Source organism: Pimephales promelas, chromosome 17 (assembly GCF_988280905.1).
Source record: "Pimephales promelas chromosome 17, fPimPro1.hap1.1, whole genome shotgun sequence".
In the NCBI taxonomy this organism is placed as follows: Eukaryota; Metazoa; Chordata; class Actinopteri; order Cypriniformes; family Leuciscidae; genus Pimephales; species Pimephales promelas.
The window spans coordinates 9411677-9439140 of NC_142785.1; the positions used below are offsets into that span (position 1 = coordinate 9411677).

The 27464-nt window shown below is 41.7% G+C and overlaps 2 protein-coding genes across 9 annotated transcripts in view; one reads left to right on the forward strand and one right to left on the reverse strand.

Moving 5' to 3' along the window:
* The window catches only part of kcnj19b (potassium inwardly rectifying channel subfamily J member 19b), an 88945-nt gene that overhangs the window by 60962 nt on the left and 519 nt on the right, over positions 1 to 27464 (forward strand). The gene's annotated exons all lie outside the window — the stretch shown is intronic.
* The window catches only part of svild (supervillin d), a 264346-nt gene that overhangs the window by 23762 nt on the left and 213120 nt on the right, over positions 1 to 27464 (reverse strand). For all 8 annotated transcript variants that reach the window (XM_039691113.2, XM_039691117.2, XM_039691110.2 and 5 more), the window contains 9 exons: positions 10045 to 10183; positions 9659 to 9956; positions 9226 to 9483; positions 8916 to 9123; positions 8077 to 8210; positions 7212 to 7367; positions 6928 to 7071; positions 614 to 726; positions 11 to 166 (listed from right to left, as the gene is read on the reverse strand). In XM_039691113.2, the coding sequence (XP_039547047.2) occupies positions 11 to 166; positions 614 to 726; positions 6928 to 7071; positions 7212 to 7367; positions 8077 to 8210; positions 8916 to 9123; positions 9226 to 9483; positions 9659 to 9956; positions 10045 to 10183 (1606 nt within the window). The remainder of the gene's footprint in view (positions 1 to 10; positions 167 to 613; positions 727 to 6927; positions 7072 to 7211; positions 7368 to 8076; positions 8211 to 8915; positions 9124 to 9225; positions 9484 to 9658; positions 9957 to 10044; positions 10184 to 27464) is intronic.

Here is a 27464-nt window from a genome sequence, read left to right on the forward strand (position 1 = left end):
AGGTTGTTACCTGAAAGTCTTTATCTGACAGGTAGCACTCGAGGCGCAGAGGGTCCACTCCCTCTGGAAGGGGTTTGGAAGTGAGCTCCTCCACAGTGTACTGCAGCCTGCTGAGTTTTGACAGGGCATCTTTAACCAGAATCACTTTATTATGGGCTCCTTCAATCTGCAAAGACATTAAAACATACAGTTTCGTCATCCATTGGCTTCAATATTAAAGATCTTTGGGCCGTATTAAAATCGACCACCATCTATTCATGTATGATTCATATATGAGAATCCTTTCAAACAAACAAACAAACAAAAAATCCTCTGTAGCATTCTGTAGGGTTTAAAGTACTTAAAATGACTATACTATTTTTGGGGAATTTCTTGTATCTGTAATAAAATCAAATAATAAAATGAAATTTATATGTACTTTTTTAAAGTACATATTTTGCAGGTTATTGTGGCTTAACTTTCCTCTTATTATTGTAGTTGGCCCCATCGCAATAATGAGAGTATTTTACCTAAACTGATTTCCTAATGCATTCAATAATAAATATGGATGCAGTTAACAGAGACAAAAATGGCATCCTCTGGCATTCTGAAAACTATGGGTGGTGTAACGTACCTGGACTTTAATATTTGGGTCTTTCTCCCAATAAGGGAAGATGTTGGTAAAGGTGAGTGGTTCTGCACCAGCCAGGATCAGGTAGGCCTGAGGAGGCCGTCTGGAGTTCTTCTCTGAAAAACAAACACAAGAAGTTCATTATTGCACAGCAAAGCAATAAAACATGCACTAAGTGAATAGTGACCGAGGCTTAAAGGCTGAATAAGTCAAATGCAGAGGTGGACGGTTTTTTTGTTTTTTTTTCGTTGCTGTACTTAAATTTTATCAGTACTTTATCTTTATCTTTTGGGAAACCTTTCCTTGTTCCTTGTTATTCTGAACTGAAGAAATTGTAATGCACTCCGAAACACGATAGCGATGTCCGATTCATGAACGAGCTGATTCTTTTCAAGCAACCTTTTGAATTGGTTCGCCAATCGAAAGAACGATTCATTTTTGAATTGGACCAATCCGATTGCATCTATTCTCGAGTCAACAACTCACTTGTTGTGTCCCAAATGACGCACTATACACTATTTCCCGTGAGCTCACCACCTGCAGGAGGAGCCGTAAGGGGCCAGTGCAGAGAGGATCTGGCGGCAGTCAAAGGCAGGGGCCTCGACGACCCAATCCCTGGACACGGAAACTAGCCTTAGTGACGTGGAACATCACCTCACTGGCGGGAAAGGAGCCTGAGATTGTGCGTGAGGTTCCGACTAGAGATAGACGGGATCACCTCTACGCATGGCTTGGGCTCTGGAACCACACTCCTTGAGAGAGAATGGACTCTTCACCACTCTGGAGTTGCCCATGGTGAGAGGCGACGGGCTGGTGTGGGTTTGCTTATAGCCCCCCAGCTCAGCCGCCACGTGTTGGAGTTTTCCCCGGTGAACGAGAGGGTCGTTTCCCTGCGCCTACGGGTCGAGGATAGGTCTCTCACTGTTGTGTGTGTTTACGGGCCAAACGGCAGTGCAAACTCCTCGGTGGCAAGGCACCGGGGGTGGATGAGATCCGCCCTGAATACCTCAAGTCTCTGGGTGTTGTGGGGCTGACACGCCTCTGCAGCATCGCGTGGTGGTCGGGGAAAGTGCCTCTGGGATGGCAGACCGGGGTGGTGGTCCCTCTTTTTAAGAAGGGGGAACGGAGGGTGTGTTCCAACTACAGGGGGATCACACTTCTCAGCCTCCCTGGGAAAGTCTATGCCAGGGCACTGGAGAGGAGAATACGGCTGATAGTGGAACCTCAGATTCAGAAGGAACAGTGCGGTTTTTGTCCAGGCCGTTTTGTCCAGCTCTATACTCTCTACAGGGTGCTGGAGGGTTTATGGGATTTTGCCCAACTAGTCCACATGTGCTTTGTGGATTTGGAGAAGGCATTCGACTGTGTCCCCCGAGGCGGCCTGTGGAGGGTGCTCCGGGAGTATGGGGTCCGTGGTCCTTTGCTAAGGGCTGTCCGGTCCCTGTATGATCGAAGCAGGAGCTTGGTTCGCATTGCCGGTAGTAAGTCAGACTTCTTCCCAGTGCATGTTGGACTCTGGCAGGGCTGCCCTTTGTCGCCGGTTCTGTTCATAATTTTTATGGACAGAATTTCTAGGCACAGCCAGAGGCCGGAGGGTGTAAGGTTTGGGGACAACGCGATTTCGCCTCTGCTTTTTGCGGATGATGTTCTCGTGCTGGCCCCTTCACACCAGGACTTTCAGCATGCACTGGGACGGTTTGCAGCCGAGTGTGAAGCGGCTGGGATGAAAATCAGCACCTCCAAATCAGAGGCTATGGTCCTCATTCAGAAAAGGGTGGCTTGCTCCCTTCAGGTTGGTGGAGAGATCCTTCCTCAAGTGGAGGAGTTTAAGTATCTTGGGGTTTTGTTCACGAGTGATGGAAGGATGGAACGGGAGATTAACAGACATATCGGTGCAGCTTCTGCAGTAATGCGGTCGATGTACCGGTCTGTTGTGGTAAAGAAGGAGCTGAGCTGTAAGGCAAAGCTCTCGATTTACCGGTCAATCTACGTTCCTACTCTTACCTATGGCAGGGATTAAAGTGAAAAAAAATCCTGAGCCTGAACATTTTTTGGGGACACACACACACACTTATCTTCAATGGCACCGTTTATTTACCGTTTATATAAGTATTGCAGCTGTATCTTAATGGTATCTTTTTATGAATGAAAGCCAGTATCACTAATATTATACTTATCACTAATATTATACTGATATCTCGATGAAAATGATTTTCCTAAAAAAATTAAACGAAAAGCTTCAAAAAATATAAAAACTTTTAATTTAAGTGACCTTAAGACTATCCTCATTAAACCCATAATAAATGTTATATTTAACTGTACCATACATCCATTTAAAGTTCCTGTAAATGCAATTCTACAAAAAAGTTCTAAACACATTATAAATGTTACATATGTATTGCTAAAACATATTACAAAGACTGTGAACTGTGAAGTACTGAAATGTGCAGTTAGACCATTAAACAGTTTTTCACTATTGCAATTTTACGTATTGTTTGGGAGGGGCTAAAACAGGGCTCGATGACGCAGTGGAGCCCATGAGCCCCTGGACACACCCCTATTTGATGACGCACAGAGTCTGATCTCTCCCCAACACACAATAACACTCCCCGAGCACATTCGCATTCACCGCTCAATCAGCGAGTGACTGTCAGTACAATTCAAGTTACTACAGCTGAGCCTACAGTTTTCTAGCTAGCTATGCCTTCAACACAGAAATGCATTGGCTACTACCTGGATGTGATCATGTACAAAACAGATCGTTATCTTTATTTAAATTCCCTAAAAACGATCACATCAAGAAGAGGTTTATAGAGAGCCAACCTTGATGAAGAAGAGCTGAGGATCACCGCCAACACCCGCCTCTGTAGTGATCATTTTACACTGGATCTTTTTTATAAACTTTCCTCAGAGACAACTGCGATTCACTGATAATCCGCTGTTACTGGTGAACGGGGCCGATAATCTCTCGCCTCAGCGTTCATTCTCCCGTCCCGAAAGCAGTATCAGTTAATATCACCGTTGACAGCTTTCCCGCGAGTGGGCGTGGTTTCCACACAGCCAGCGGACACGCCCCCAGCGTTTGAGAACAGAGATAACTGCTAATTTTTTCATGATTTTGATAGCTTATTTTATGTACTTGCCGGGTTTTTTAATCATTCAAATTTGGCTGGGTGGCTAATAACACATTTTTCTGTGGTGTGACAAACTCAGAACACATACTTAATTTTGACTTTACAGGGACTTTAATAAGGTTAGAAAACAGTCCGCACTGCATAAATTAAAAATGAAATATAGATTAATTCTTATCAAAGAAAAAACGTACTTTAGTCAAGTGCAGTTAGTAATTTTCTCTGTTCTTCAGGTTATCTTTACTGACAGATATAATTAATGGCTCGTCACTTTAAGATCTGCCGCTGCTGACAGGATCTCATGCATCTCATTCTCTCACTACTATTTACTTGCATTTAATATAGTATTTAACTAATTTAAGACTGTTCATGAGAGGATACTGGACAAAATGGACATTCTGGCATACATGTGTGTGTGTTATTGTTCGTTCAAGTGCGAAAGAGAGCTCGATTCTGGCGCGCGTTAAGAGGACATTCAATGAAAGGGCGTTCTCTTTTGTCTTGTCGCGCAGAAATGGTTTAATTATAATCCTAGCTAAGGGATGACAGACAGAAAGAACGAATGGATGCTACGTTAATTGCATATTTTAAAATGGTAAAGCTGGACAAAAAAAAAAAAAAGAATCGTTGACGTTGAAGGCACTTGTCATTCATTGCTGAAAAAAAATAATGAGGTTTGAAGTGGACTCATTTTCATGGTAGGCCTACACAGATTGTTTTTTTTAGTAAGCTACACAGAATGTTCTACATTTAATATTTAGTAAATTTCCTGAATCAACCAACTCACATCTCCTTTCTTTCTTTTCATCCATGATGACATTAGTCACCTGGTGTTGTTTCTGGCTTTTCATCACTGACTGTGTCGCAATCTATTTTTTACAGTCTATGGTCGCAACCGCTATAGGCCCTACCTGCTCATTATAGCTTTCAGTGAGCTATTTCACACAGACTCAGTCCTGCTCCTCTGTGTCGATGATGGCGTGCGGTTAAAAATAACAAAAAGCGAATTTGAAAGTGGGGGGGGACATGTCCGCATAGGAAATTACACCCGTGGGTAAGACATCATCCCGGGCATTATGAACTTGCGCTCCATGCTTTCACCGACGACGCTAACGTGACGCATGGATCTCAATCAATATTTGTAAACAAAAGTTCACAGCATTTTATCAAAATAAAAGCTCAAGGATTTGTTGGTTAAAAGCTTAAGGATTTGAAAGTGTATAATTTGCTTTCGTTACTTGAACTTGAAGAGAAAAGAGAAAGCAAATCTGTACTGCACAGAGTTCTATTTTCAGACTTGCATGTTTCAAAAGCACATGAATGAATGAGAGTGATCATATACTGTAACGCTTACCAAACGATGCCAGAAAGACTCATTTAACAGAAAAAAAGGAATCACAAAAATTAAGATGTTCATTTTGACAGCCCTAGTTGTTACTGATCGAGAATAATAATTAATGCATGTTGTTGTTAGGATCCTGCCAGCTGTAACATTTGGATTAGCACATACAGTAGGTCTGGAGATCCACTGTTCCACAGAGTTTAGCTCCAACCCTAATTAAACACACCTAAACCAACTAATAATGCTCTTCAGGATTGGATATAAACTTTTCAGGGGAGTTTATTGGTCTCCAGGAGCAGGGTTGAAGACCTCTGGACTAGCATGAATTTCCTTTATTAAACCATACTGCCTAGCCTGACTACGCCAGACTTCCTACTTCCGCTAATTTAATTTCGCTCCTGTAGTGAGTCTGAGATGACGGCCTATCTTTCAGTTTTCCACCGGCCTGAAAACAGCCGGCCAATCAACGAACAGAGGGCGGGCTGAGAGCCGTGACGTAGACGCTAAGCGCAGACTCCGCCGAGTTTTACAGTGCAGATTAGAGAAATCGAAAACCGAAACAACCGCAGAAATGGGAAACACGGGATGCAATTCGCTCTGTTATGGAGAACATTCCGGGGTTTTTCAAACTGAAGCAAAAGTCGTTTACAGCCATGTTCACTCCGGTATTTCGCTCGCATCATCAGTGTTTACAGCTAGGATCGGCGCGTGCACTTCTGCCGCTCTAGGCAAAAAACTATTTTGCTGCCCCTTTATTTGCAATGTAAGTTACCAGCAAAAAGATGCAGCCGTTTTTATTTTTGCAAATCATTATAACAAGTTAAAATATTAACACTTCAAGCTTAGGCATTTAGGCTACCCAATTTTTTCAGGCTAATTGTAGTAATGACGGATCAGACCTGTTTGGCCATAACTAACATAACATAACTATAAGGACATAACATAACTTACCCCCATTCAACGTCAGTTCTCTGTCTTTTACGGCCATGACAAGAAAGTCGCTCTTCTCGACTGTGAACTCTCCTGGCGCGCTCTTATTATCATATTATTGTTATCATAATAATAACAACAATCCATATTTCGTTTCGACATCCTGCAGCATTAGTCCCAGATATGTGATTCATGAACGATCTGTTCATTGTGTATGTCACGTGACAAATGAACGTAAGACTCGGAAGGTAGAGTGATTATTTATGTTCCCTGTAAATCATTTTTTACTGCATTATGATTTCTTAATTCAGAATATGATCAACATTGCATAGGTGGATGTGATCGGGGAATTTGGCTGTTATAACATTAAGCCACTTAAATAAAGGAAATGACTCGAATGACTCAGAGAATCAGTAAAATGAACTTCATTTTCATGACTCGTGACAGCAGGGGCTCGTCCTCGCGGCGCTGCGGGGCGGCGGAAGCTAAATCAGTCATGACTCGTGAGAGCAGAGGCTCGTCCTCGCGGCGCTGCGGGGCGGCCGCAACTCAGTAATTCATATAAATAACCTAGTTTGTGAATTTTTCATTCCCGGTTGGCACACATTTTGCAGCCCTTACAAAAGCGCCGCTCCCTGTTTACAGTGAAAGTTCGATCATAGATTTGGGTTCGGTGCATAATGTCTCGATGCGGCCGTGTCGGCGCATAACATACGTCATAAATAAACTTATCTGATTGGCTTACGGGTAACCAATGGTTTTAAACTTCAGAGAAGCGCCCCCTTGCGAGAGAGAAAACACTTCTCTATTATGCCATTCCAGACTCTGTCTACGAAGCAAAGTGAAGTAGCAGAGTCTGGTATTACCAGGCTACATCCTGCCCTCTTCCCTGAGTGAAGATTCCATCTCCTAACCTTGGCAGTACTTTAGCGTTGTTTCCATGGCACACTTCCTCTCACTGTCCCAGCGGATCTTGGCCGAGCCAGTACATTCTGTGTCTTCTTGTTGCTGCCCTTGCCACAGGTACACTTCCATCCTGTTATCCACCAAGAACAGAGCTACAGAGAATAAAAACAGAGAAAGATGTACAGAAAATATTAACTATTGACACTGTACATGTGCAACACATGATACAGTTCAATGTCAGTTGACATTATGAGAATTCGTGGTTACAGTCACATGTAATGACATTATGTACCAGGCTGAGGGGCTGAATACAAGTTCTCTTGCAGGAATGGCATGGCCATGATGGTTCCTGTCACTTGGGCGGGTCCGAACTGTTCCTCTCCCTGGAAAGTCCCACCGCTGGCACTCAGATGGAAAAGACGCGGTGTGAAATTATACTTTCCTGGATCTGCAAGAACACAGAGACAATAATATACTTGAGAATATACCTCACATAATAATAATAATGATAATAATAATAATAATCAAAAACCCATGGGCCCTTCTCCAAAACTTAGTAGGCTGCCTACATAGGGTGCATTTTAAGGCATCACAGACACACCCTCAACATTAAAGCTGTTCTTAACAGACAAGCAGCAAGATTATGCTAAAGATTCCGTGCTTTTGGACCAATTCTAAGGCAACATGGCATGTGACTCGCTGAAATATTCCAAAATGAGCTCAGTAAAAAAAATCTATTAAGTCGAGAGAAAAGTCTATTAGAAATATAATTCATGCAAGACCAGTTTTAATAAAAATTTAGCCAATATGTTGTTTGCAACTACATTTTAGACTTATCCCAATATTGTGCTGTTAGGATATCAACATGCAAATAGAAAACTTGAAATCAGTGGTTAGTTAAGTGTCTAATCAAAATCCACTTTACCCAACTCTTTGTGTAATATTTTTAGACGTACTAGAATATTGTTCATAGAGTGTTTCAAATTAGTCACTTATAAAGTTACATTTCAGATACATTTCAGCTCACAAGATTTGGAACAGGGTTATGGCATCATAAGTAAATATAATGAATGTGTATGATTATAATGACATACCAATTTAGCAACATTATAACAAGGAAACATCGATTGCTTGGAAATAAACATTTTCTTTTTTACCTTGCAGCATGCAGTCATAGGCTTTCCTGTCCTGCTTGCCAAGAGCATCCCAGAATTCCTTGGGCTCAGTTCCTTCCTCTATTTCAATTACTTTCAAACTGCTGTTACTGTTCAAACCCAGCTCACAAGGACAACTGTAACATGCATATAAATACATATACACACACAATCACCACATGGTCATTACATTCCTATACAGAAAAGTCTAAGGGTGCACTCCCACTAGGCACCTTGTACCAAGCCTGCGAAATTGTCTCCTCCCCTCCCCTCCCCTCCCCACCCCACTCCCCTGCTGGCCTGCACATACTTTTTGTTTAGGAAGAAAAGTGTTTGGACTAATAGACTGCCTAATAGATTTATCATTTATGCCACGCAACGATTTTCACTTGATTGTACTGCACGTATTAGAAAATTATTACAGAGGCAGATGACTTTGATGGAGGACTTTGCGACTTTACTCGGAAGCTACAATTCCTGTTCGTCAATAAGGTGAGAACCACACCCGCTATAAACCAAGATATACTCAAATTAATTGGAGGAAAAGTGTACTATCCAAGCAGTAATATAAGATGTTTGCTGTTGTAATGATGACACGTAAGAGTAGTAGCTGTTCCATGCTCTGGCGATCACACTACATGCGTACCATGCCCGAGCCCAACTGAACTGCGCTCTGGCCCACCTCTTCCAAGAGGGCCAGGGCATGGTTAGCGAACCACGCCTGGCCACAGTGCGATCACACTAGTCAAATGAACCGGACTTTGGGGGTCAAACATGCTTGGGCAAGGTTCAGATCACCTAGTGTGAGTACAACCTAAATCTATATGGATAAATCTGCTCACGTTTGAGTGAGGCGCTCCACAGTCCTTTTGCCCACTTCCCGGGCTCCGGGATGAGACTTACAGCCATGCCATAAGTAGAGTTGTCCCTTTTGTACCCCCAGCAGCAGCAAACTAGCACGAGAGCGCAGGCTGTCACAACAGCACTCCACTTCAACCAACGAGCCCTCAATTACTGCCTCTCCACGCACACAAAACAAACGCCAGTCTCCTGACAGAAAAAAACACACCAAAATAACACACAGACATGGAATTACTATGAGATATAAAAGAGGTCTGGTAAGTTTTTATCATTGTTATCTGCGTTTATTACCTGTGTTGTTAAAGCTATCTTCCCTGGAGCCTCTGTGGATGATTAGCCCTCCCTGGAAGAGTTGGAGGAAGCAGGGTGGCTCTTTGCCCTGTGTGACCAGCACTTGAGCCCCACTGTGGTTGCCCAGCTCTACCGTCATGAGGGCAGATGTGCCCCGCCCACTGACGCTGGAGTGACGTCCCTGCCAGAAGAAGCATGCTGTGCGTTCCCTGCCTGGGCCAGCTGTACTCACTTCACCGGGCTTCTGTCTCTTACCCACTGCAAACACATACCATAAAATATTCAGCACCTCTTCTAGCTTCTTAATTATGCCAGTTTCAGCTCGCTGAAGCTCCCTGCCCCCTAGTTGACAAGCACTGTATCACTTGCAATGATGCATATGCCAAGTACAAAAGTAACATCACAAATAAATTAAGTTCCATGCCTCACTCACCAACATTAGTGACAGAGTATTTCCAGCGGATGACATAGGTGTCGCCCTCGTGGAGCTGACTCACACTCTCTGGCGGGATCTCAAAATCATCAAACTCACGGATGTGCCATGAGTCCACAGCAATGGTGGACAGCTCAGCCTGCCGCCCATCCTCAGAACGGACCAATCCATGACCTCTCTGCACGTCCACACCCTCCAGCACCATTTTCACAGGGCCTGCTGTTCCCGCCAGCATCTCTGTGACGTCACACGGCTTCAGCTCAGAGTCACAGGTGGGAAGGTGCAGACAGACTGGACTCTAGGAGGAGAAAGAAAAAAAATGTAGGTTGTCTCTTTCCTTTCAAAGGAAAGAAGGTTTTAATTCATTCTGAGTGTCTGTCTGTTACCTTCACCTCCTCCACCACCGGTTCATCTTTGGGCAGTTTCCTCTCTGCCCAATCTAGAAACTTCTCTCGGAATAGAGCGGTTTCATTGTGTTCTGACAGTCGGCCAAACAGGGCCCAGCTCGGCCTGCCCTCACCTTGTCTGCTCACAAACACAGACTCAAGTGAGAAAAGGAGTAGGATTCTCATGTGATTTGGTTCCAGTAACAGTTCTACATTCTTTAGTCTGAATTGAATGCATGGAGAGAGATTGACTGAACACGATGAAACAGTACAAAGACAAATAGAAAACACTTGTTTCTACTGCATTGTCCTCTCTAGTTACATAGAAAAAAACACAAAAGCAAAGCAACAAGTGTAGTGTCAATTTGAGAAAAAAAATGACTCTTTGACTGACTAACTAATTAAATCAAAAAGATTGACTCAATATCTATCTGACAAGACTAATTCACGGAATCGTTTGGAACAGATCTTGACTCACTTACTGAACCAAATAACTTATTTTTGACTTCTCCAACTTGAAACGAGAAATATTACTTACTAACTTTATTCACTTTGTTCAACTTTGTTATGTGTATGCTAGGCTCTTTGGCCAAGCATACACATAACCAGTGTTGTGCAAGTTACTTCCAAACTGTAATACATTAGGTATTACTTGTTACTGTTATTTAAAAGTAATTCATTACCTTACAATATTACTGTCCCAGAATTGTAATGCGTTACATTACTCATGTATTACTTTTGTGTTACTTTCACCAAAATAACTAAGTAGAACTTAACTTTTGGGCTATAACGATATGCAATATGAAACCGAAATCGCGATTCGCCACACGACTCAGATCCACGAACCTACAGAATCGCGACACACCTCTTCCAACTCCAGCGTTATTCTCCTTACCGTCCAGATCCAATGCTGCCTTATCTTTAAATTAGGCTATTAGTATTATTTGAAGTTAACATTATAAAATACGTAGACCTACACCACAAAACTAGTTGAGGATAAATTATTTAAAATTGGGGAAGTCCAGCATTATGGACATTTGCAGTCAAAACTTGAAATAAAAATTCTCAGAAAATACATGTATTGAAACGTATATAGGCTACTTCCTTAAAGGACTCCAGACATTAGACAAATATCAGTCTATGTTTTATTTTTAATATTAGGGAAAAGACACACATTCATGCGTGACAAAAAAAAAATAGGAGGCAAAATCAATTTTTTGTAATTCTGTTAATTACACTGCGCAAATCGGATGAGGAAGGGTTGGCTCTCCAGTCTCCATAGAACTTAAAATATTCATTTTATTTTAGTTTTCGTGTTCGCATTTATGAGGAAAAAACAATGTTACAGACGCGACCGCTCTGAACTGGCACTAAAAGACTGCTTTAAAACTTTCACATAGTCTGTTGCCTTTAAGAAGTAAAAACAGACAATACACTGTAATACAACTGTAATACAAGCCTCACTGAACATGTAACGAGTAAAATATTACTGAAAATTGATTAGTAATGCCTTACACTACTGCGTTACAGCAAAAAGTAATATGTTACTGTAATGTATTACTTTTGTAATGCGTTACTCCCAACACTGCACATAACACACTATAGACTTCCTTAATTTAAAATTAGGCTGCATAGTTTAGATCACTGCATAGTTTTAGACCGTTGACACTGTTGACCATAGCATACTAGTTCAGAGACTGATCAGTATAGGTATTTCTCAGCACTCCGTGGGCTGGTTTATCAACTACCTCGCTGATAGGACTCAAGCTACGCAAGTTGATGGCCTAACATCAAAATATTTATCAATCTGTAAAGGGGTCCCACAGGGCTCCATTCTGGGGCCACTTTTATTCACTATTTATATAAACTGTCTGGGGGAAAATGTCCAACATGCATTTTTTCATTTTTATGCAGATGATTATTTATTGTTATGCAGCTAGAATTAGGAAGGCATATGAATGCTTGCAAAGTGCTTTCGATATAGTGCAAGCACAGCTTTATCAATTAAAGCTTGTGCTTAATGCAGAGAAGACCTTTTCAAACGCAAGGAAAAATGAGTTCGACCTAAATATTGTTACTGATCAGGATAAAACAATTGAGGTAGTTTAATCTTATAAATATTTAGGATTTTTAATTGATGATCACCTTTCTTTTAAGCTTCATATACACAATCTAGCAAAAAAGTAGAAATTGAAGCTAGGTTTTTTCTTCAGGAATAAATCTTGTTTTACTTTTTCTGCTAGAAAAAGGCTAGTCGATGCCATATTCCTCTCTATTATTAAATATGGTGATCTGTTGTACTGTATATGAATGCACCATCAAAGTATCTTCAGATGTTAGATTCTGTGTTTCATGGATTTTTAACATTTATTTCTAATTGCAAACTCCTCACTCATCACTGTACACTTTACTCCACAGTGAATTTGCCTTCTCTGTCAAATCGCCGGCTTACACACCTTTACATCTTAATATATAAGGGCATTATAGGCAGGGTTCCATGTTACATATCTGAATTTCTTTGTTTTACACAGAGCACTTATGGTTTACGGTCCCATAAAACTATTTCATTGAATGTACCTCAAGCCCGGACAGAGTTGTTCAAAAAGGCTTTCATGTTTTTTGCACCTTCTACTTGGAATGATCTACAGAAAACACTTAAACTACAGTGTCTAATTTCCTTAAATAATTTTAAAGGTTATGTTAAAACTATAGAACATGAATCCATCCACACGTGCAAATGTTTTAATTAATGGCACTTTTATTTAAATTGATATGTACTTGAGTTGTCTGTGCCTCTTTTGTGTTTGTTTTGCGATTGTGTTTGTTTTGTGATTGTGTGATCTAATTTGTTCTGCTATCTTGGCCAGGTCTCTCTTGAAAAAGAGATGTTATATCTCAATACAATGAGACAAACCTGGTTAAATAAAGGTTAAATAAATAAAATAAAAAATCAGCCTGAACCCTGGAACACGTCCCGTAAATCCTGATGTACTTGGTACATCATAAGAAGGATGGCGTCTACGCTAATATCAGTTTCTCTGTTTATCCCGAGTGACTGGTGGACCTGCGCCTGGACCCATTCCAACTCATCCTTAAGTGCCGGTGTTACAGATCAACTGGGGATCTTGACAGTTCTACCTGAATTTCCAGCAGATGTTAAACGGTGACAGTTTCGTCACAGCTACTTTTTCACTGAGCAGATTTTCAAAGCTTTCCATTTTATTGTTAAATGTTTGCATCATATTTTGGCTCTGTTGTTTACTCTGCGCTGCTCCGCTGTGTGTTTCAGACGTCTTTAAGGGAAGTTTTAATGTGCTTTAATTTCGCGACACACAGACCACGCCCACATTATTTTTTTTACATTCGTTTCGATAAAATTTGTATCTGATGACAACTGTAAATATATTAAATAAATTATACTATTGACATTGTGTATTTGCAGTGCTTGTGTATTCGCAGATTATTGTTATATAGCCAATTTGTGGCTATATTTAAATTGAGCAGCAATACTGCTGTGGTTAAAGGGACATGTCAAGCATTTATTTATTTATTATTTATGAATTTTAATGTTGCTGAGGAATGAGTTAAAACATAAAGCATACAGTACACTCCATAAATGTTCATAAAGAGTGGTGAAAATTGATAAGCCATAGCTTATGGATCTAGTGATTTACCCACAGCATTTATATAGGGGAATGTCCAACAAACATATTCATTAGCTAACAGACCTATGAAAGCAACAAAAGAAAGAAAAAAAAAATAGGCAAATGTGCATGCATGCAGGACAGCTGTTTTTGTCATCTCTGAAGGTCTGACCACACAGTCTCACCTTCTGAGCATTCAATCTAAGTAAGGATGAACAAACTATAAAATAAGTTAGAATAGTTACATGCTAATGAAGAACAGTTACTTGTTTTGCAATGTATATACATTTTTCTTACCCATTGGCCAGTTTGGCCTTAACCTACTGCTCTCCATCTCATTTAAATCATGTTATATTAGAAAATAAATGTCACAGTTGTATTACCATTCTATAGTAAGAGCAATTTAACACACAATCCCCCTTCACTGAGAAATGAACAAAATCTCCTCTTAGTGTTCCTTTATTGAGCAGCTGCCAAATAATGGTTATCCTAAAAAGTTTTTGATTTGTGTAACTTTAATTGCATCAATTTGTTGTGGTAGTCTACGGCCTAACAACAATGACACCAGTAACAATAATGACACTTAATTTATAGACCTTTTTTAATCTGTTCCTAAAAAATAGCAGATGACAACAATGAATGCACATGATGTGATGGATAACAAGTAAAGAGAATATGTTGAAGGATTAGTTCACTTTCAAAAAATGTTTTTGCTGATAATTTATTCACCCACATGTCATCCAAGATGTCCATGTCTTTCTTCAGTCGAAAAGAAATTAAGATTTTTGAGGAAAACATTCCTGAGTGAGTAAATTATCAGAAAGAAATTGTTAGAATGTGAACTAATCCTTTAATGAATTTCATTGTACCAGTCAAATGAAGAGCACTGGCATAATTTATATGACTTAAAAAGTTGCCCAAACACATTATATTTTATTTATAAAACTCATAGACCATTCTGTAATATTTTTTTTGTTAAAGATGTCAGCAAATAAGCTAACAATAAAGCATTTCCTATTGTTTTAGAGAGGGTCATGATATTCATGTGAGATGACAAATGATGAAGAGGTTAGTGATGTAGGTGAAAATTAGACAGGCTAGAGAATATCAGGCCTATATATTTGTAATAAGTCATCATCACAATATCATATGTTCTGCTTATTTCAGTAATACACTCTGTGTTTTTCACAGGCCTTTAATCACTAAAGACAAAGTGTTCTCTAGTCTAAATGTCCAATACAAGACATTAGATAGGCTACACAACAATCAAGTTTATGCTACTGAGCATAATGTACAATGTTTGAACAACTTTGCATTTCAAGGTACACAATTTAAAGTCTCATAAGTTCTTGCTTTCCCTGGGAATTGAACCCATGACTCTGGTGATGCAAGCACAACACTCTACTGTTTGAGCTACATGAATGCTCAATTCAATGGTTTGATCGTTGATCAAATGATTACATGCTTATACAAATATGCAGTAGTAAATATATAATTGTTCTGAAAGTAACAAAGATTTTTTTTTTTTATGAATCTTTTGAAAATGTTACATTAAGTTCATGAGATAATTAACTTCATGATATGGATGATACGGACGCGTCACAGCTGGTTGTTCAAAAAAGAGATCTAAATATCATCAGAGTAAAATAAGCTGATAAGATAAAAATAATTGATCCATTATAAAATTAGGCTATACATGCAGATCGAAAAATGCAACTTGTTGAAAAAATGTAAATGACTTTGCAATTTATGTTTCTTTTAGGTAGCCTACTTTAACTCAATCTACATCTGTTGTTATTTGTGATTAGAACTCATGACAACACAAGTGCGCTGACAAGTCTGTTCATCCAATGAAAATGAATGACCCTTGTTAACATGGGCGTGGTTTCTGAGCTTGACACTAAAGTATGTTAAACTTCTTTGAAAATGCGTCAAATACAAAAGAATATCATACACTGCAAAAACAAAGCGCTTTATTTGCATACCGTGTATACTGGCAACTGGTAACTGGTGAAATATTCGTTTTTATCGGTGAAAAATTTGAATCTGTCGCTGTTAACATCTGCTGGAAATCCAGGTAAAACTGTCTGCGTGCACACGCGCGTCCCCAGTTAACATGATCCCCAGTTGATCCGTAACACTGGCCTCATCGACACGACAGCCATTGGCACTGATTCTCAACACCTCGTCTCCAAACCGGCGTGATTACTTCAACTTCCAAACAAATGGAAATGGACAAATACTCTTAATGTTTTGATCCAATTTGTTTTGTAATGCTACCTGAATCACACTGTTCCTTCGTTGGGCAGAGGAGAACTGGCCCCTGACTGAGCCTGGGTTCTCCCAAGGTTTTTTTTTTTTCCATTCAGTCACCTGATGGTGTTTTGGTTCCTTGCCACTGTTGCCTTGGCTTTTGACTTGCTTAGTTGGGGACATTTACTATTAAACAATATTAGTCTGTGTTGTATTATTTTCATGTTATCACTGTGAAGCTGCTTTGACACAATCTGTATTGTAAAAAGCGCTATATAAATAAAGGTGACTTGACTTAACTCATAGTTTAACTACGTACAATAGGGTACCAGATTTCTATAGAGCCTTCCAGGCGAAAACCTGGCTAAAACACATGTAAATAGGCCTTAATATGTAGCGAAAAAACACCCAATCTGTGGCCGCCGTCGACAAAGCAGCGAGCGAGGAGGCGTCGTATGATCATTTAAACGTATTTTATGACGAGGTCGGTGAGCATGGGAAAAATCTTACATTTCTGTGCAAATTTTCTGTGCATTCTTTGCCCGTCGATAAAGTAATTGTTGTCTGTGGTTGTATATGGGCTGTGGCAATAAAAACAAATTAAAAAAAGCTTGCAACATGTGGAAAAAAATAACTATGAATGAACTAGTTCATTTTTGAAGTATAAACTATGAACTGAACTAATTCATTTTAAATGTGTGAACTGAACTTTGAACTAGTTCATGTAGAAAGTGAACTTTCCCAACACCGGCTCTAATCAACTTGAACCACTTGAGGGCAGTGTTGTGGCTGCATATATCAGTTGTTTTCATGTGTGTTGGTTTTAATGGCTGTTCTAGAGATTCTATTGAGTTAACACATTTTTGAGAGCTTTATAAATCTCTCTCTCTCTCTCTCTCTCTCTCTCTCTCAGTGCATGCTGGGAAGTGATAGGGTGTAGGAGGGTGATCACGGTGAGAGGGAAATTTGAAAACTTTTTTCTGAACTATTCTTTTGGGAGCTTATAGGATTTCTATGTATTTACTTTCCCAAACTAGTTTGTTTTTACTCTGTTATTTTCTCAGATATTTTTTGTTTGTGAAATAGTCTAGTTTTGTCGTGTCGGGGACGGAGATGGTGTCGCGGTATCAGGTGTGTCACGAGCGCTGGAGAGTCTGTGGAAGACGTGCTGTTGGATGTAGCTGAGCGCGTCGATCACGACAACATTGTTTCTGCTTTCCGAATGAACAAAGCGGTGGTGGTTTTTCTCAATGATGAACAACTAGTGAATCGATAGATCGAAAGCGGGATTTCGGTAAGTGGTGCTTTTATTCCTGTTCAACCGTTAGTAACACCAACGAGTAAAGTGACTATTTCAAACGTTACGCCTTTCATTCCTAATGCTGATATTGAGCATGAGCTTTCGCGTTTCAGTAAAATTGCTAGTAGGATCAAAATGGTTCCACTTGGCTGCAAAAATGTGGCTTTAAAACATGTGCTGTCGTTTAGGCGACATGTATTTATGTTTTTAAACTCGCAGACTCTTAATGTGTCGTTTCGGTGCATGTATGAAGGCAAATCATATATGTTGTATGCGAGCGCAGGTGAGATGCGATTTAGATGTGGTGGTGTCGGGCACGTAAGGTTATCATGTCCTAATAGTGCCGACTCCGAGGCAGGCCCGAGTGGAATTGAAACGAGAGCACAAATAGATCCACTTCAAGAGCAGGTTGTTGTGAATATGAATGCTGAGAATGTAAGGAATGATGAGGAAATTCATACTGAGAAAGACAAAAATGACGAGGAGGTCTCTACTGAGAAGTTTGAGGAAGGATGTGGAGTTGTCTGTTGAAAATGAACAAATGGATGAAGGTGATGTTGAAGTGCAGATGTCTGAAATAAAAAATGATGTGGGGATGGAAGGCCAAAAAAGAAGACTGTTGTGACTGAGTCTGGAAGCACTGCAGATCAAAACAGTGTCAGTAAGGAAAGTTCATGTGAGCCTAAAGAAAAGATACAAAAATTAGGTGAAGATGTAGTGTTTTTTGTCCAGATGTAAAGCAATTAGGTAACACTTTACAATACGGGTGCACTAATGTGTATTAATTCATCCTTAACTAAATCACAGATAATCATGTGTTAATGTATAACTAATGAAGAACTAAACCATTAATTGATGATTACTGCATCAGCAACTAATAAAGAGTCAATATGATTAATAGATTAAGTAATACATGAATTGCTATTAATTCAATGTGTCATTGTGTATTAATTCCTTAATAACATATTTTCTTAACTAATAGTGTAAATGAATGTGTTAATTACCACAATTAGTCAAAGCTATGCGCTTCAACTTCCAGTTGTCTGCTTTAATTAATCATTAGCTAATGATTTGCAAAGGTATCATTATGCTATGACTTTACTTGATGACGCACATCATTATTAACTAGTCATTTAGTAATTGTAGTAATTTGCACATGAATTTGCACTAACAATGAAGTAATTAATCATGTATTAATGCATATTAGTCAACTGGAAGTTGAAATACAAGGCTTTGGCTCATTCTGGTAATTAACATAATAATTAACGCTATTAGTTAAAAAAATGAGTTATTATGGAATTAATCCACAATTACATATTGAATTAATAACAATTCATTTATGAACTAATACATTAACCTTACAGACTCTTAATTAGTTCCTAATGTGGTAATCATTAATGAATAGCTTAAATAATCATTAGTTACACATTAATTCAGTATTATCTGTGCATTAGTTAAGCATGAATTAATGCTTATTAGTGCACACGTATTATAAAGTGTTACCAGAAATTAGAATTTTCAGTTCTTTATTGGCAAAAGAGGGTAGTAGAAGAAAAACTGAGTACGCGAAAGAGATTTCGTTTAAAAAAGAATCTCACTAAACTAAGAAAGGGGAAAGCCCCAGTTAAATGTAAACCAAATTGATTTTGCGAAATGAGATACAAATCAAGGGTGTCTTTGCGGTGCTTTATGTTTTTTCTGTCTCTTTCTTTTCTCTCCTTATATCTTTTCAGGGATATTTTGAGAATAGGATCTTTAAACATTAATGGAGGGAGAGACAGGAATTAGAGAGCAATGATTTCAGAATATGTTCATCTGAAGAATATCAATGTTATGTTTTTACAGGAAACACATTCAGATAATCAAAATGAAATTGAATTATATAGGTGGTGGGAAGGTGAATGTATTCTGAGTCATGGAACTAATCTGAGCGCAGGGGTAGCAATTATTTTTTTCTAAACAGTTGGATCTAAAGATCCTATCCACTACTGAATTAGAAAAAGGTAGAGTTTTAATGGCTATAGTAGAAATTAAAGAGTTGACATTTCTTTTTATTAATGTATATGCTCCAAATATAGGTTCACAAAAAATGGAATTATTTGAAAAGTTAAACTGTGCAATTAGAAAATATGATGATGGAAAAATGTGTGTTATAATGGGAGGAGATTGGAATTGTACCACTAATTTTGTATTAGATAGGAATGGGCAAGAACCTCATTTACAGTCTAGTAATATGCTTCTTAAGATAACTCAAGAACTAAAACTGAATGATGTATGGAGAAATAAGAATTAATTAACTAAAAAATACACATGGGTTAAAATTGTAGATTCTACTGTGACAGGAGCATGACTGGATAGAATATATGTACATAAATCAGACAATAATAGAGTCATGAATGTTGGTATATCTCCCTGTGAGTTTTCTGATCATCATACAGTGACTATTGATTTTAATATTAAAAGTGTGTCACATCCAAAATCTTATTGGCATTTTAATGTCAAACTGGTACAAGATAAGTTATTTTGTGAAAAATTTCAATGTTTTTGGGAGAATTGGAAACTAGAAAAAGAATGCTTTGAAAATGTAATTCAATGGTGGGAGGTAGGAAAAGTCCAAATCAAGATTTTCTGTCAGCAATTTTCTTATAATAATACTGTGATTGTAAAGAGAAATATCGAAAGTTTGGAGAAAGATATTAATGAAATGGAAAATGTTATTGATTTGAATGTTTCGGGTATGACTAAGGATTTGAAGAAAAACAGATTGGAGTTAAAAACACTCTTAGAGGAAAGAGCAAAAGGTGCCTTAATCCGAGCCAGGATATCTTCCATTAAGGAAATGGATGCTCCAACAAAGTTCTTTTTTAACTTGGAGCATAAAGCAGTAAAACAAAGAAAATATGCTATACCTTCAGAAGAACAATGGCACAGTAACTTCAAATCCTATCGAAATGAGGAAAATCGTGGTTGACTTTTATGCTGAACTTTTTGGGCTCAAAGATTGTGATCCTGAGAGTATGGATCAGTTATTAAGAGGACTGCCTAGTTTAAAACCTGAGGACAGAAAAACACTGGACAAATTGATCTCGTATGAGGAACTTTCAGAGGCTGTAAAGCAGCTCTCCACAGGACGTGCCCCGGGGAGTAGATGGCCTGCCTGCTGAGTTTTACAAATCATTTTGGAACATTTTAGGAGAGGATTTTTATCATGTAATTGGTAAATGTTTTGAAAAAGTTATTTTACCCAGCAGTTGTCAAAGAGCAGTACTATCACTTCTGCCCAAAACTGGTGATTTAGGGCTGTTGAAAAATTGGCGCCCTGTTTCTTTAATGTGCCAATGCCAAGATTATAAAATTTTGTCTAAATGCTTAGCAAATAGATTAAATATGATCTTGAGTATTATTGTGAGAAATGAGAAAACGTCTCAGGTTACGACTGTAACCTATGTTCCCTGAGAACAGGGAACGAGACAATACGTCGAATGACGCAATGGGGAACGCCTCAGGCGTGACAGGTGTCTGAAATCAAATATCAACTCACAGTTATCAGGTTGACCGGCGACAGCCCGTGCATCATCAGCTTGAATGATGAGCGCGTCAATCTGGATGTATAAGAAGGGCGCCTTGAAACCGTGACAACATCCTATCGTCTGAAGGGACTGTTGCAGGCAGGCCCCGAGGCATGGCAACGAGACGTATTGTCTCGTTCCCTGTTCTCAGGGAACATAGGTTACAATCGTAACCTGAGACGTTCCCTTTCGAAGGGAACTCAACAATACGTCGAATGACGCAATGGGGAACGAAATACCCACTCCGCCATGCTGAGGGGAGTGCATGCCGAAAAGGCAGTGACAACTGTCAGAACCAGTAATTCCAAGGAACACTGAAACCACTCACCCTATGTTACATCGGGCTGTCAGTGACAGCACTCCCTACCGGTCATAGCCCAAGCTAATGAACCAAGAAAAACCAGAACGTAATAACGTGGGTAAATCGGGGCCAGCTCAAAGGCTTTAGGACCACAACTTAAAAATAGAAGGGGTCCCTTCTAGGGAGTGTGGCTAGGGGGCCAAAGGGACCCCCAGCCAGTCACTATTCAGGAGAACGCTCCTCCTGAAATGCCCCCAGGCTGGCCTGGTGATCTGTACTAAGACACACAGTCTGGCCATAGCCTGTCCGTCCAAGACAGAGCCTCTGGAAATTGCCTAGGAAAGGCATCCAAAAACTGAAGGCCCGCGAAGCTGGCAGAAACCATCGAGTTTCGGATCACAGAGACGGGATCCTCCGGAGAGTGTGACTCAACCTTAAAACAACGGGAATTGTACACTCAATCCACGAGTTTCCACCCAGTGCTCGCTTTGAGCACTGAGGAAGTAAGAGAGGGATCAAAACCAGGAAGGTCAATAAGACCTAAGACCTGATGACCCCCTGTGTGGGGAGCTCTGAAACATGAGGGCTCATGTCAGGAAGGCCGTACATTGTGCGGCCTGAAACCCAACGACCACAGCATGTGGAAGCTCATCCATCAGGAAAGCCAGAGGCTAGAAACCTGACAGACCCACAATGTGGGGCTACCTCGAAAAAGGTCTAATTAGACCTAAAACCACCAGTTGTGGGAGATAGCTTGAACAAGGGAAGTGCCTGTCGTAATGTATTGCGACAAAGACACATCTAGAGTGGGACCCAAAGTGAAGAACCGGAGTCTGAACCACATAAGAAGGGACCGAAGCATACTGCGCGTGACCCTCACCATAAGAAATGGATTTTAAAAAGTGCACAAGACATCTCGTCGGGTGACTTACCACAATAATAGGTGAAGTATGGGTTTGTGTACTTCACTCTGAATTCAGGAAGGCCTGTTGAGGCCTGTAACCTGGTGACCACAGTGTGTGGGAGCTCATGGCCAGGAAGGCCTGGTAAGGCCTGTAACCTGGTGACCACAGTATGCGGGAGCTCGTAACCTGGCGACCACAGTATGTGGGAGCTCATAACCAGGAAGGCCTAGTGAGGCCTGTAACCTGGCGACCACAGTGTGTGGGAGCTCGTGACCAGGAAGGCCTGGTAAGGCCTGTAACCTGGCGACCACATCCGGTGGCAGCTTGTACTCAGGAAGGTCAGTGAGACCCAGCCTGGTGTACCTGAAAAACCACACCAAGTGGGAGCTACTTCCAGAAGTTAGCTCTTAAGAACTCTTAAAGTGGGACCCGAGAAAGACCGGGGTCTGAGCCACATAAGAAGGGACCGAAGCATACCGCGCGTGACCCTCACCATAAGGAATGGATTTTAAAAAGTGCACAAGACATCTCGTCGGGTGACTTACCACAATAATAGGTGAAGTATGGGTTTGTGTACTTCACTCTGAATTCAGGAAGGCCTGGTGAGGCCTGTAACCCAGCAACCACAATATGTGGGAGCTCATAACCAGGAAGGCCTGTTGAGGCCTGTAACCTGGCGACCACAGTGTGTGGGAGCTCATGACCAGGAAGGCCTGGTAAGGCCTGTAACCTGGCGACCACATTGGGTGGGAGCTCGTACTCAGAAAGGTCAGTGAGACCCAGCCTGGTGACCACAACCTGTGGGAGCTTACTCCACCAAGTGGAGGCTACTTCTTCCAGAAGTTAGCCAGAGAAGGGCGTCCCTGTAGCCTACTTAAGTGACAGGACGCCTCTTAAAGTGGGACCCAAGGGAAGACCGGGGTCTGACCCACATAAGACGGGACCGAAGCATACCGCGCGTGACCCTTACCATACGAAATGGATTTTAGAAAGTACACAAGACATCCCGTCATGTGATTTACCACAATAATAAGTGAAGTATGGGTTCGTGTACTTCACTCTGAATTCAGGAAGGCCGAACTTGAGGCCTGTAACCTGGCAGCCACAACAAGTGGGAACCCATAATCAGGAAGGCCTGACAAGGCCTAACACCCGATAGTCCCAATGCATAGGGAGCTCACATTCAGGAAGGCCGCTGAGCCCTGCAGCCTGACATGTGAAGACTCACCACTACAAATTAGCGACCACGAAAAGTGGGGGTTTCACATTCAGGAAGGCCTGGTGAAGCCTGCAACCTGACATGTGACAACTCATAACCAGGAAGGCCAATGAAGCCTGAAGCCTGGTGACCACAGAGTGGGAGCAAAGTGCTCAGGAAAGGTGGTGAGGCTGTAGTCTGGCTACCGCAGCATGTGGGAGCCCACATTCAGGAAGGCTGGATGAGGCCTGTAAACTGACTACCACAGTATGTGGAAACTCATAACCAGGAAGGCCTCTTTGAGGCCTGTAACCTAGCAACCACAATGTGTGGGAGCTCATCACCAGGAAGGCCTGGTGAGGCCTATAACCTGACTACCACAGTATGTGGAAACTCATAACCAGGAAGGTCCCTTTGAGGCCTGTAACCTAGCGACCACAATGTGTGGGAGCTCATAACCAGGAAGGCCTGGTGAGGCCTGTAACCTGGCGACCACAGTATGTGGGAGCTCATAACCAGGAAGGCCTGGTGAGGCCTGTAACCTGGCGACCACAATGTGTGGGAGCTCATAACCAGGAAGGCCTGGTGAGGCCTTTAACCTGGCGACCACAGTATGTTAGAGCTCGTATCCTGGTGACCACAGTATGTGGGAGCTCCTAACCAGGAAGGCCTGGTAAAGCCTGTAACCCAGCGACCACAGCATGTGGGAGCTCATAACCAGGAAGGCCTGGTGAGGCCTCTAACCTGGCGACCACAATAAGTGGGAGCTCATAACCAGGAAGGCCTGGTGAGGCCTGTAACCCGGCAACCACAGTATGTGGGAGCTCATAACCAGGAAGGCCTGGTGAGGCCTGTAACCTGGCGACCACAGTATGTGGGAGCTCATAACCAGGAAGGCCTGGTGAAGCCTGTAACCCAGCGACCACAGGATGTAGGAGCTCATAACCAGGAAGGCCTTGTGAGGCCTGTAACCTGGCGACCACAATCACTGGGAGCTCATAACCAGGAAGGCCTGGTGAGGCCTGTAACCCGGCAACCACAGTATGTGGGAGCTCCCACAGATGTCTCTCCGTGGCCACCATAGCACCGACGGAACAGCAGATTGCTTGGTGGCCCGGAGTCCCGCAGCAGATCAGTCTGGTAGGCCTGAGGACCACAAGGGCGTGCAAAACCGCACCTGCCTGACCTGCTGCCGTGTACGCTCGGTCATTCAAGCATGAAGATGTCTTGAGCAGCTTGGATGACAGGGTCAGAGCTCTTAGTGAAGAGGACCAACCAGAGACGAGATAGTTAGCCAGCGTCTCGTCCACTGGCGGCATCGACACATATCCGTGCTCCACGGCTCCCTCCACAGCAGCGAAACTAGCCCGCTGATGCAGATAGAGACGTGAGGAGAACGGATTCTTCCATACCCTCTCGATCCCAGCGTGGAGATCGGAAAGGAATGGAAGGCTCATCCGGGCTGGTGGCTTATGGGTGGGGAGGAACCAGCCATCCAAAATACCATGAGCGGGTTCCTCCCAGACGCGCCTCCACTGCAACTGCAATCTGTCTGTGGCGCACCCCATAATGTCAACCAGCTCAGCGTACACTGGGCAGGAGGGCTGAAATGGTTCGGTCTCAACCAAACTGACATCCTTTTCTATATATATATATATATATATATATATTACAGCCAACTCCTGCCCTGCCCGAAGAGAACAGTTACAGATTCACCAAAGAGAGAGAGCGCTCATTTTCTCTCTTCTTAGAAGTTCAACGTTAATCTGTAACTCACCCTCGTCAGCTGGTAGATCATCCGCGAGGTTAACGCCCCTCTCCCGATAATCTGCCAGCTCCATCTGAAAGCTCCACGAGCTCAACCGCCACTGAGCCTCAGCCCGAGCGGGAACCCGAGCAGATGCCGTGCCCACTTCCCTCGAGAAGTGGGTCAGACGAGAGCAGAGAGTTCTGAAAGGAAAACTCTCAGTTCGCGCAAAAAACTCCCTCGAGAGCTTCCCGCGAATGCTCTTCTCTCAGGCAGAACACGCACAGATCGTGTGAATCCTCCGGTGTCAAATATCTGGACACCAGTCGGCACACTCGCGCAAAGTGTTTCTCCACGTCTCTGCGCGCTTAATCGTTGATACTATCACACTGACAAACAGTCCCTGAAGACGAAAAGATGTTGTCACGGTTTCAAGGCGCCCTTCTTATACATCCAGATTGACGCGCTCATCATTCAAGCTGATGATGCACGGGCTGTCGCCGGTCAACCTGATTACTGTGAGTTGATATTTGATTTCAGACACCTGTCACGCCTGAGGCGTTCCCCATTCGACGTATTGTTGAGTTCCCTTCGAAAGGGAACATACTGTGTTCCAAGACATACAATAATGAACAATTTATTTCTAATGAGAGATGTAATGGACCTGTCCATGAATGATGATTTTAATATTGGTTTCTTATCGATTGATCAGGAAAAAGCGTTTGATCGCCTGGGTCATGAATACCTTTTAAATGTTTTGAAAGCATTTGGGTTTGGGGAAAATTTCATTTCTTGGATCCAGTTATTGTATAGAGTAGCCTCGGTAATGCTAAAGTTGCAGGGGGACTGAGTTGTCCTACCTGTTAGGAGGGGAATATTGTCCTATACCTGTTAGGAGGGGAATTAGGCAGGGTTGTCCAATCTCTGGACAACTCTACAGCTTGTTCATTAAGCCTTTATCAATTAAGCTGAGAAATAATTTGAAAGGTTTTCACATACAAGGGGATTTTAATGGGTCAAGTGTCTCTGTTTCAGCTTACGCTGATGTTGTGACTGTGTTTATCACTGGACAAGGGGATATTCAGATACTGTCTAAAAGTTTAGCTGTTTATGAGAGAGCCTCTTCATGGAAGGTAAATTGGGCGAAGAGTGAAGGTTTTCTCGTGGGTCCCTGGAGAAATGGAGGGCCTCCTAAGCTTCCAGGGGGTTTACAGTGGAATATAGAGGGAATCAAAATTCTTGGAGTATTTATGGGTAAAGAAAATTATAGACAAAAAACTGGGAGGGAATGTTGGAGAAGGTGTCAGCCAAGTTGTCTAAATGGAAATGGCTTTTACCTGAACTATCCTACAGGGGTAGAGTCTTGGTTACAAATAACCTGGCCGCCTCCATGCTATGGCACAGGCTAAATGTGCTGGATCCTCCTAATGAACTGATCAAAGTAATATAGAATAAATTTGTTGATTTCTTTTGGTCAGGGCAACACTGGGTTCCTGGAGCTGCATTATATTTGCCTCTACAAGAAGGAGGACAAGCTCTAATTGGCATAAAAAACAGGATTATGACTTTTAGACTGCAAGCTGGATAAAGAATGCTATATGAAGAGGATCTGGGATGGGTTCGTGTTGCTTGTGCTATTCTAAGGACAGCATCTGGTCTGAGGTATTAGATACAATTGTTTTTATTGAGACTTAAAGAACTGGACTTAAGTTATTTATCCCTGTTTTATCAGTCAATGCTGAGGGCTTGGATTGATAACTTCATTGTCAACAGAGATCTTTCTGAACCAAAAGAGTGGATTATGGGAGAGCCATTGTTTCATAATCCACTGATACAAACAAGAACTCTGTCGTCGGGAAACTTGATGAACTGTCTGGTGGGAGCTGGACTCAGGAGGATAGGAGATCTGAGAGACCTGGACGGGTGGAAAACGGCTGCAGCACTGCAGTGTGACATGGGGATTCGATCTTTGCGTCTTCTGCAGCAGGTGTTGGAGGAAGTACAGAGAGCACTGCCTGGAGCCTGCAGGGAGGCACTGGAAACTCGACCAGCTCAAGATTGGAGAAGAAACTATCCTTTTCCATCTATCAGTGTATCTACAGCTGCAAAGGAGAACTATGAAGATGCTGATACAGTATTAACTTTTAAGACCGCGGAAATGGGACAGTTTCGTCAAGCAAGTAAAAAAGCCATCTACTTTACTTGTGTTAAAGTGGCCCATCAGACTGTTTTAAAACGAGTACGAGCATGGAGGTGGGCAGAAGTGTTTGGACCAGACTTTGTGTTTGGACCAGACTTTAAAGGATCCTGGAGGTCTCGGTCCAAGCCTCTCATTGAGAAGCGTACAGCAGACCTCCAGTGGAGACTTCTTCATGGTGCTATAGCTACAAACAGACCGTGACACACCTGAATCCAGCAGTGGGGAAGGAATGTCCTTTTTGTGGAATTGATGAGACAGTTGACCATTTATTTCTTTATTGCGTGAGGTTAGGCAGTCTTTTTA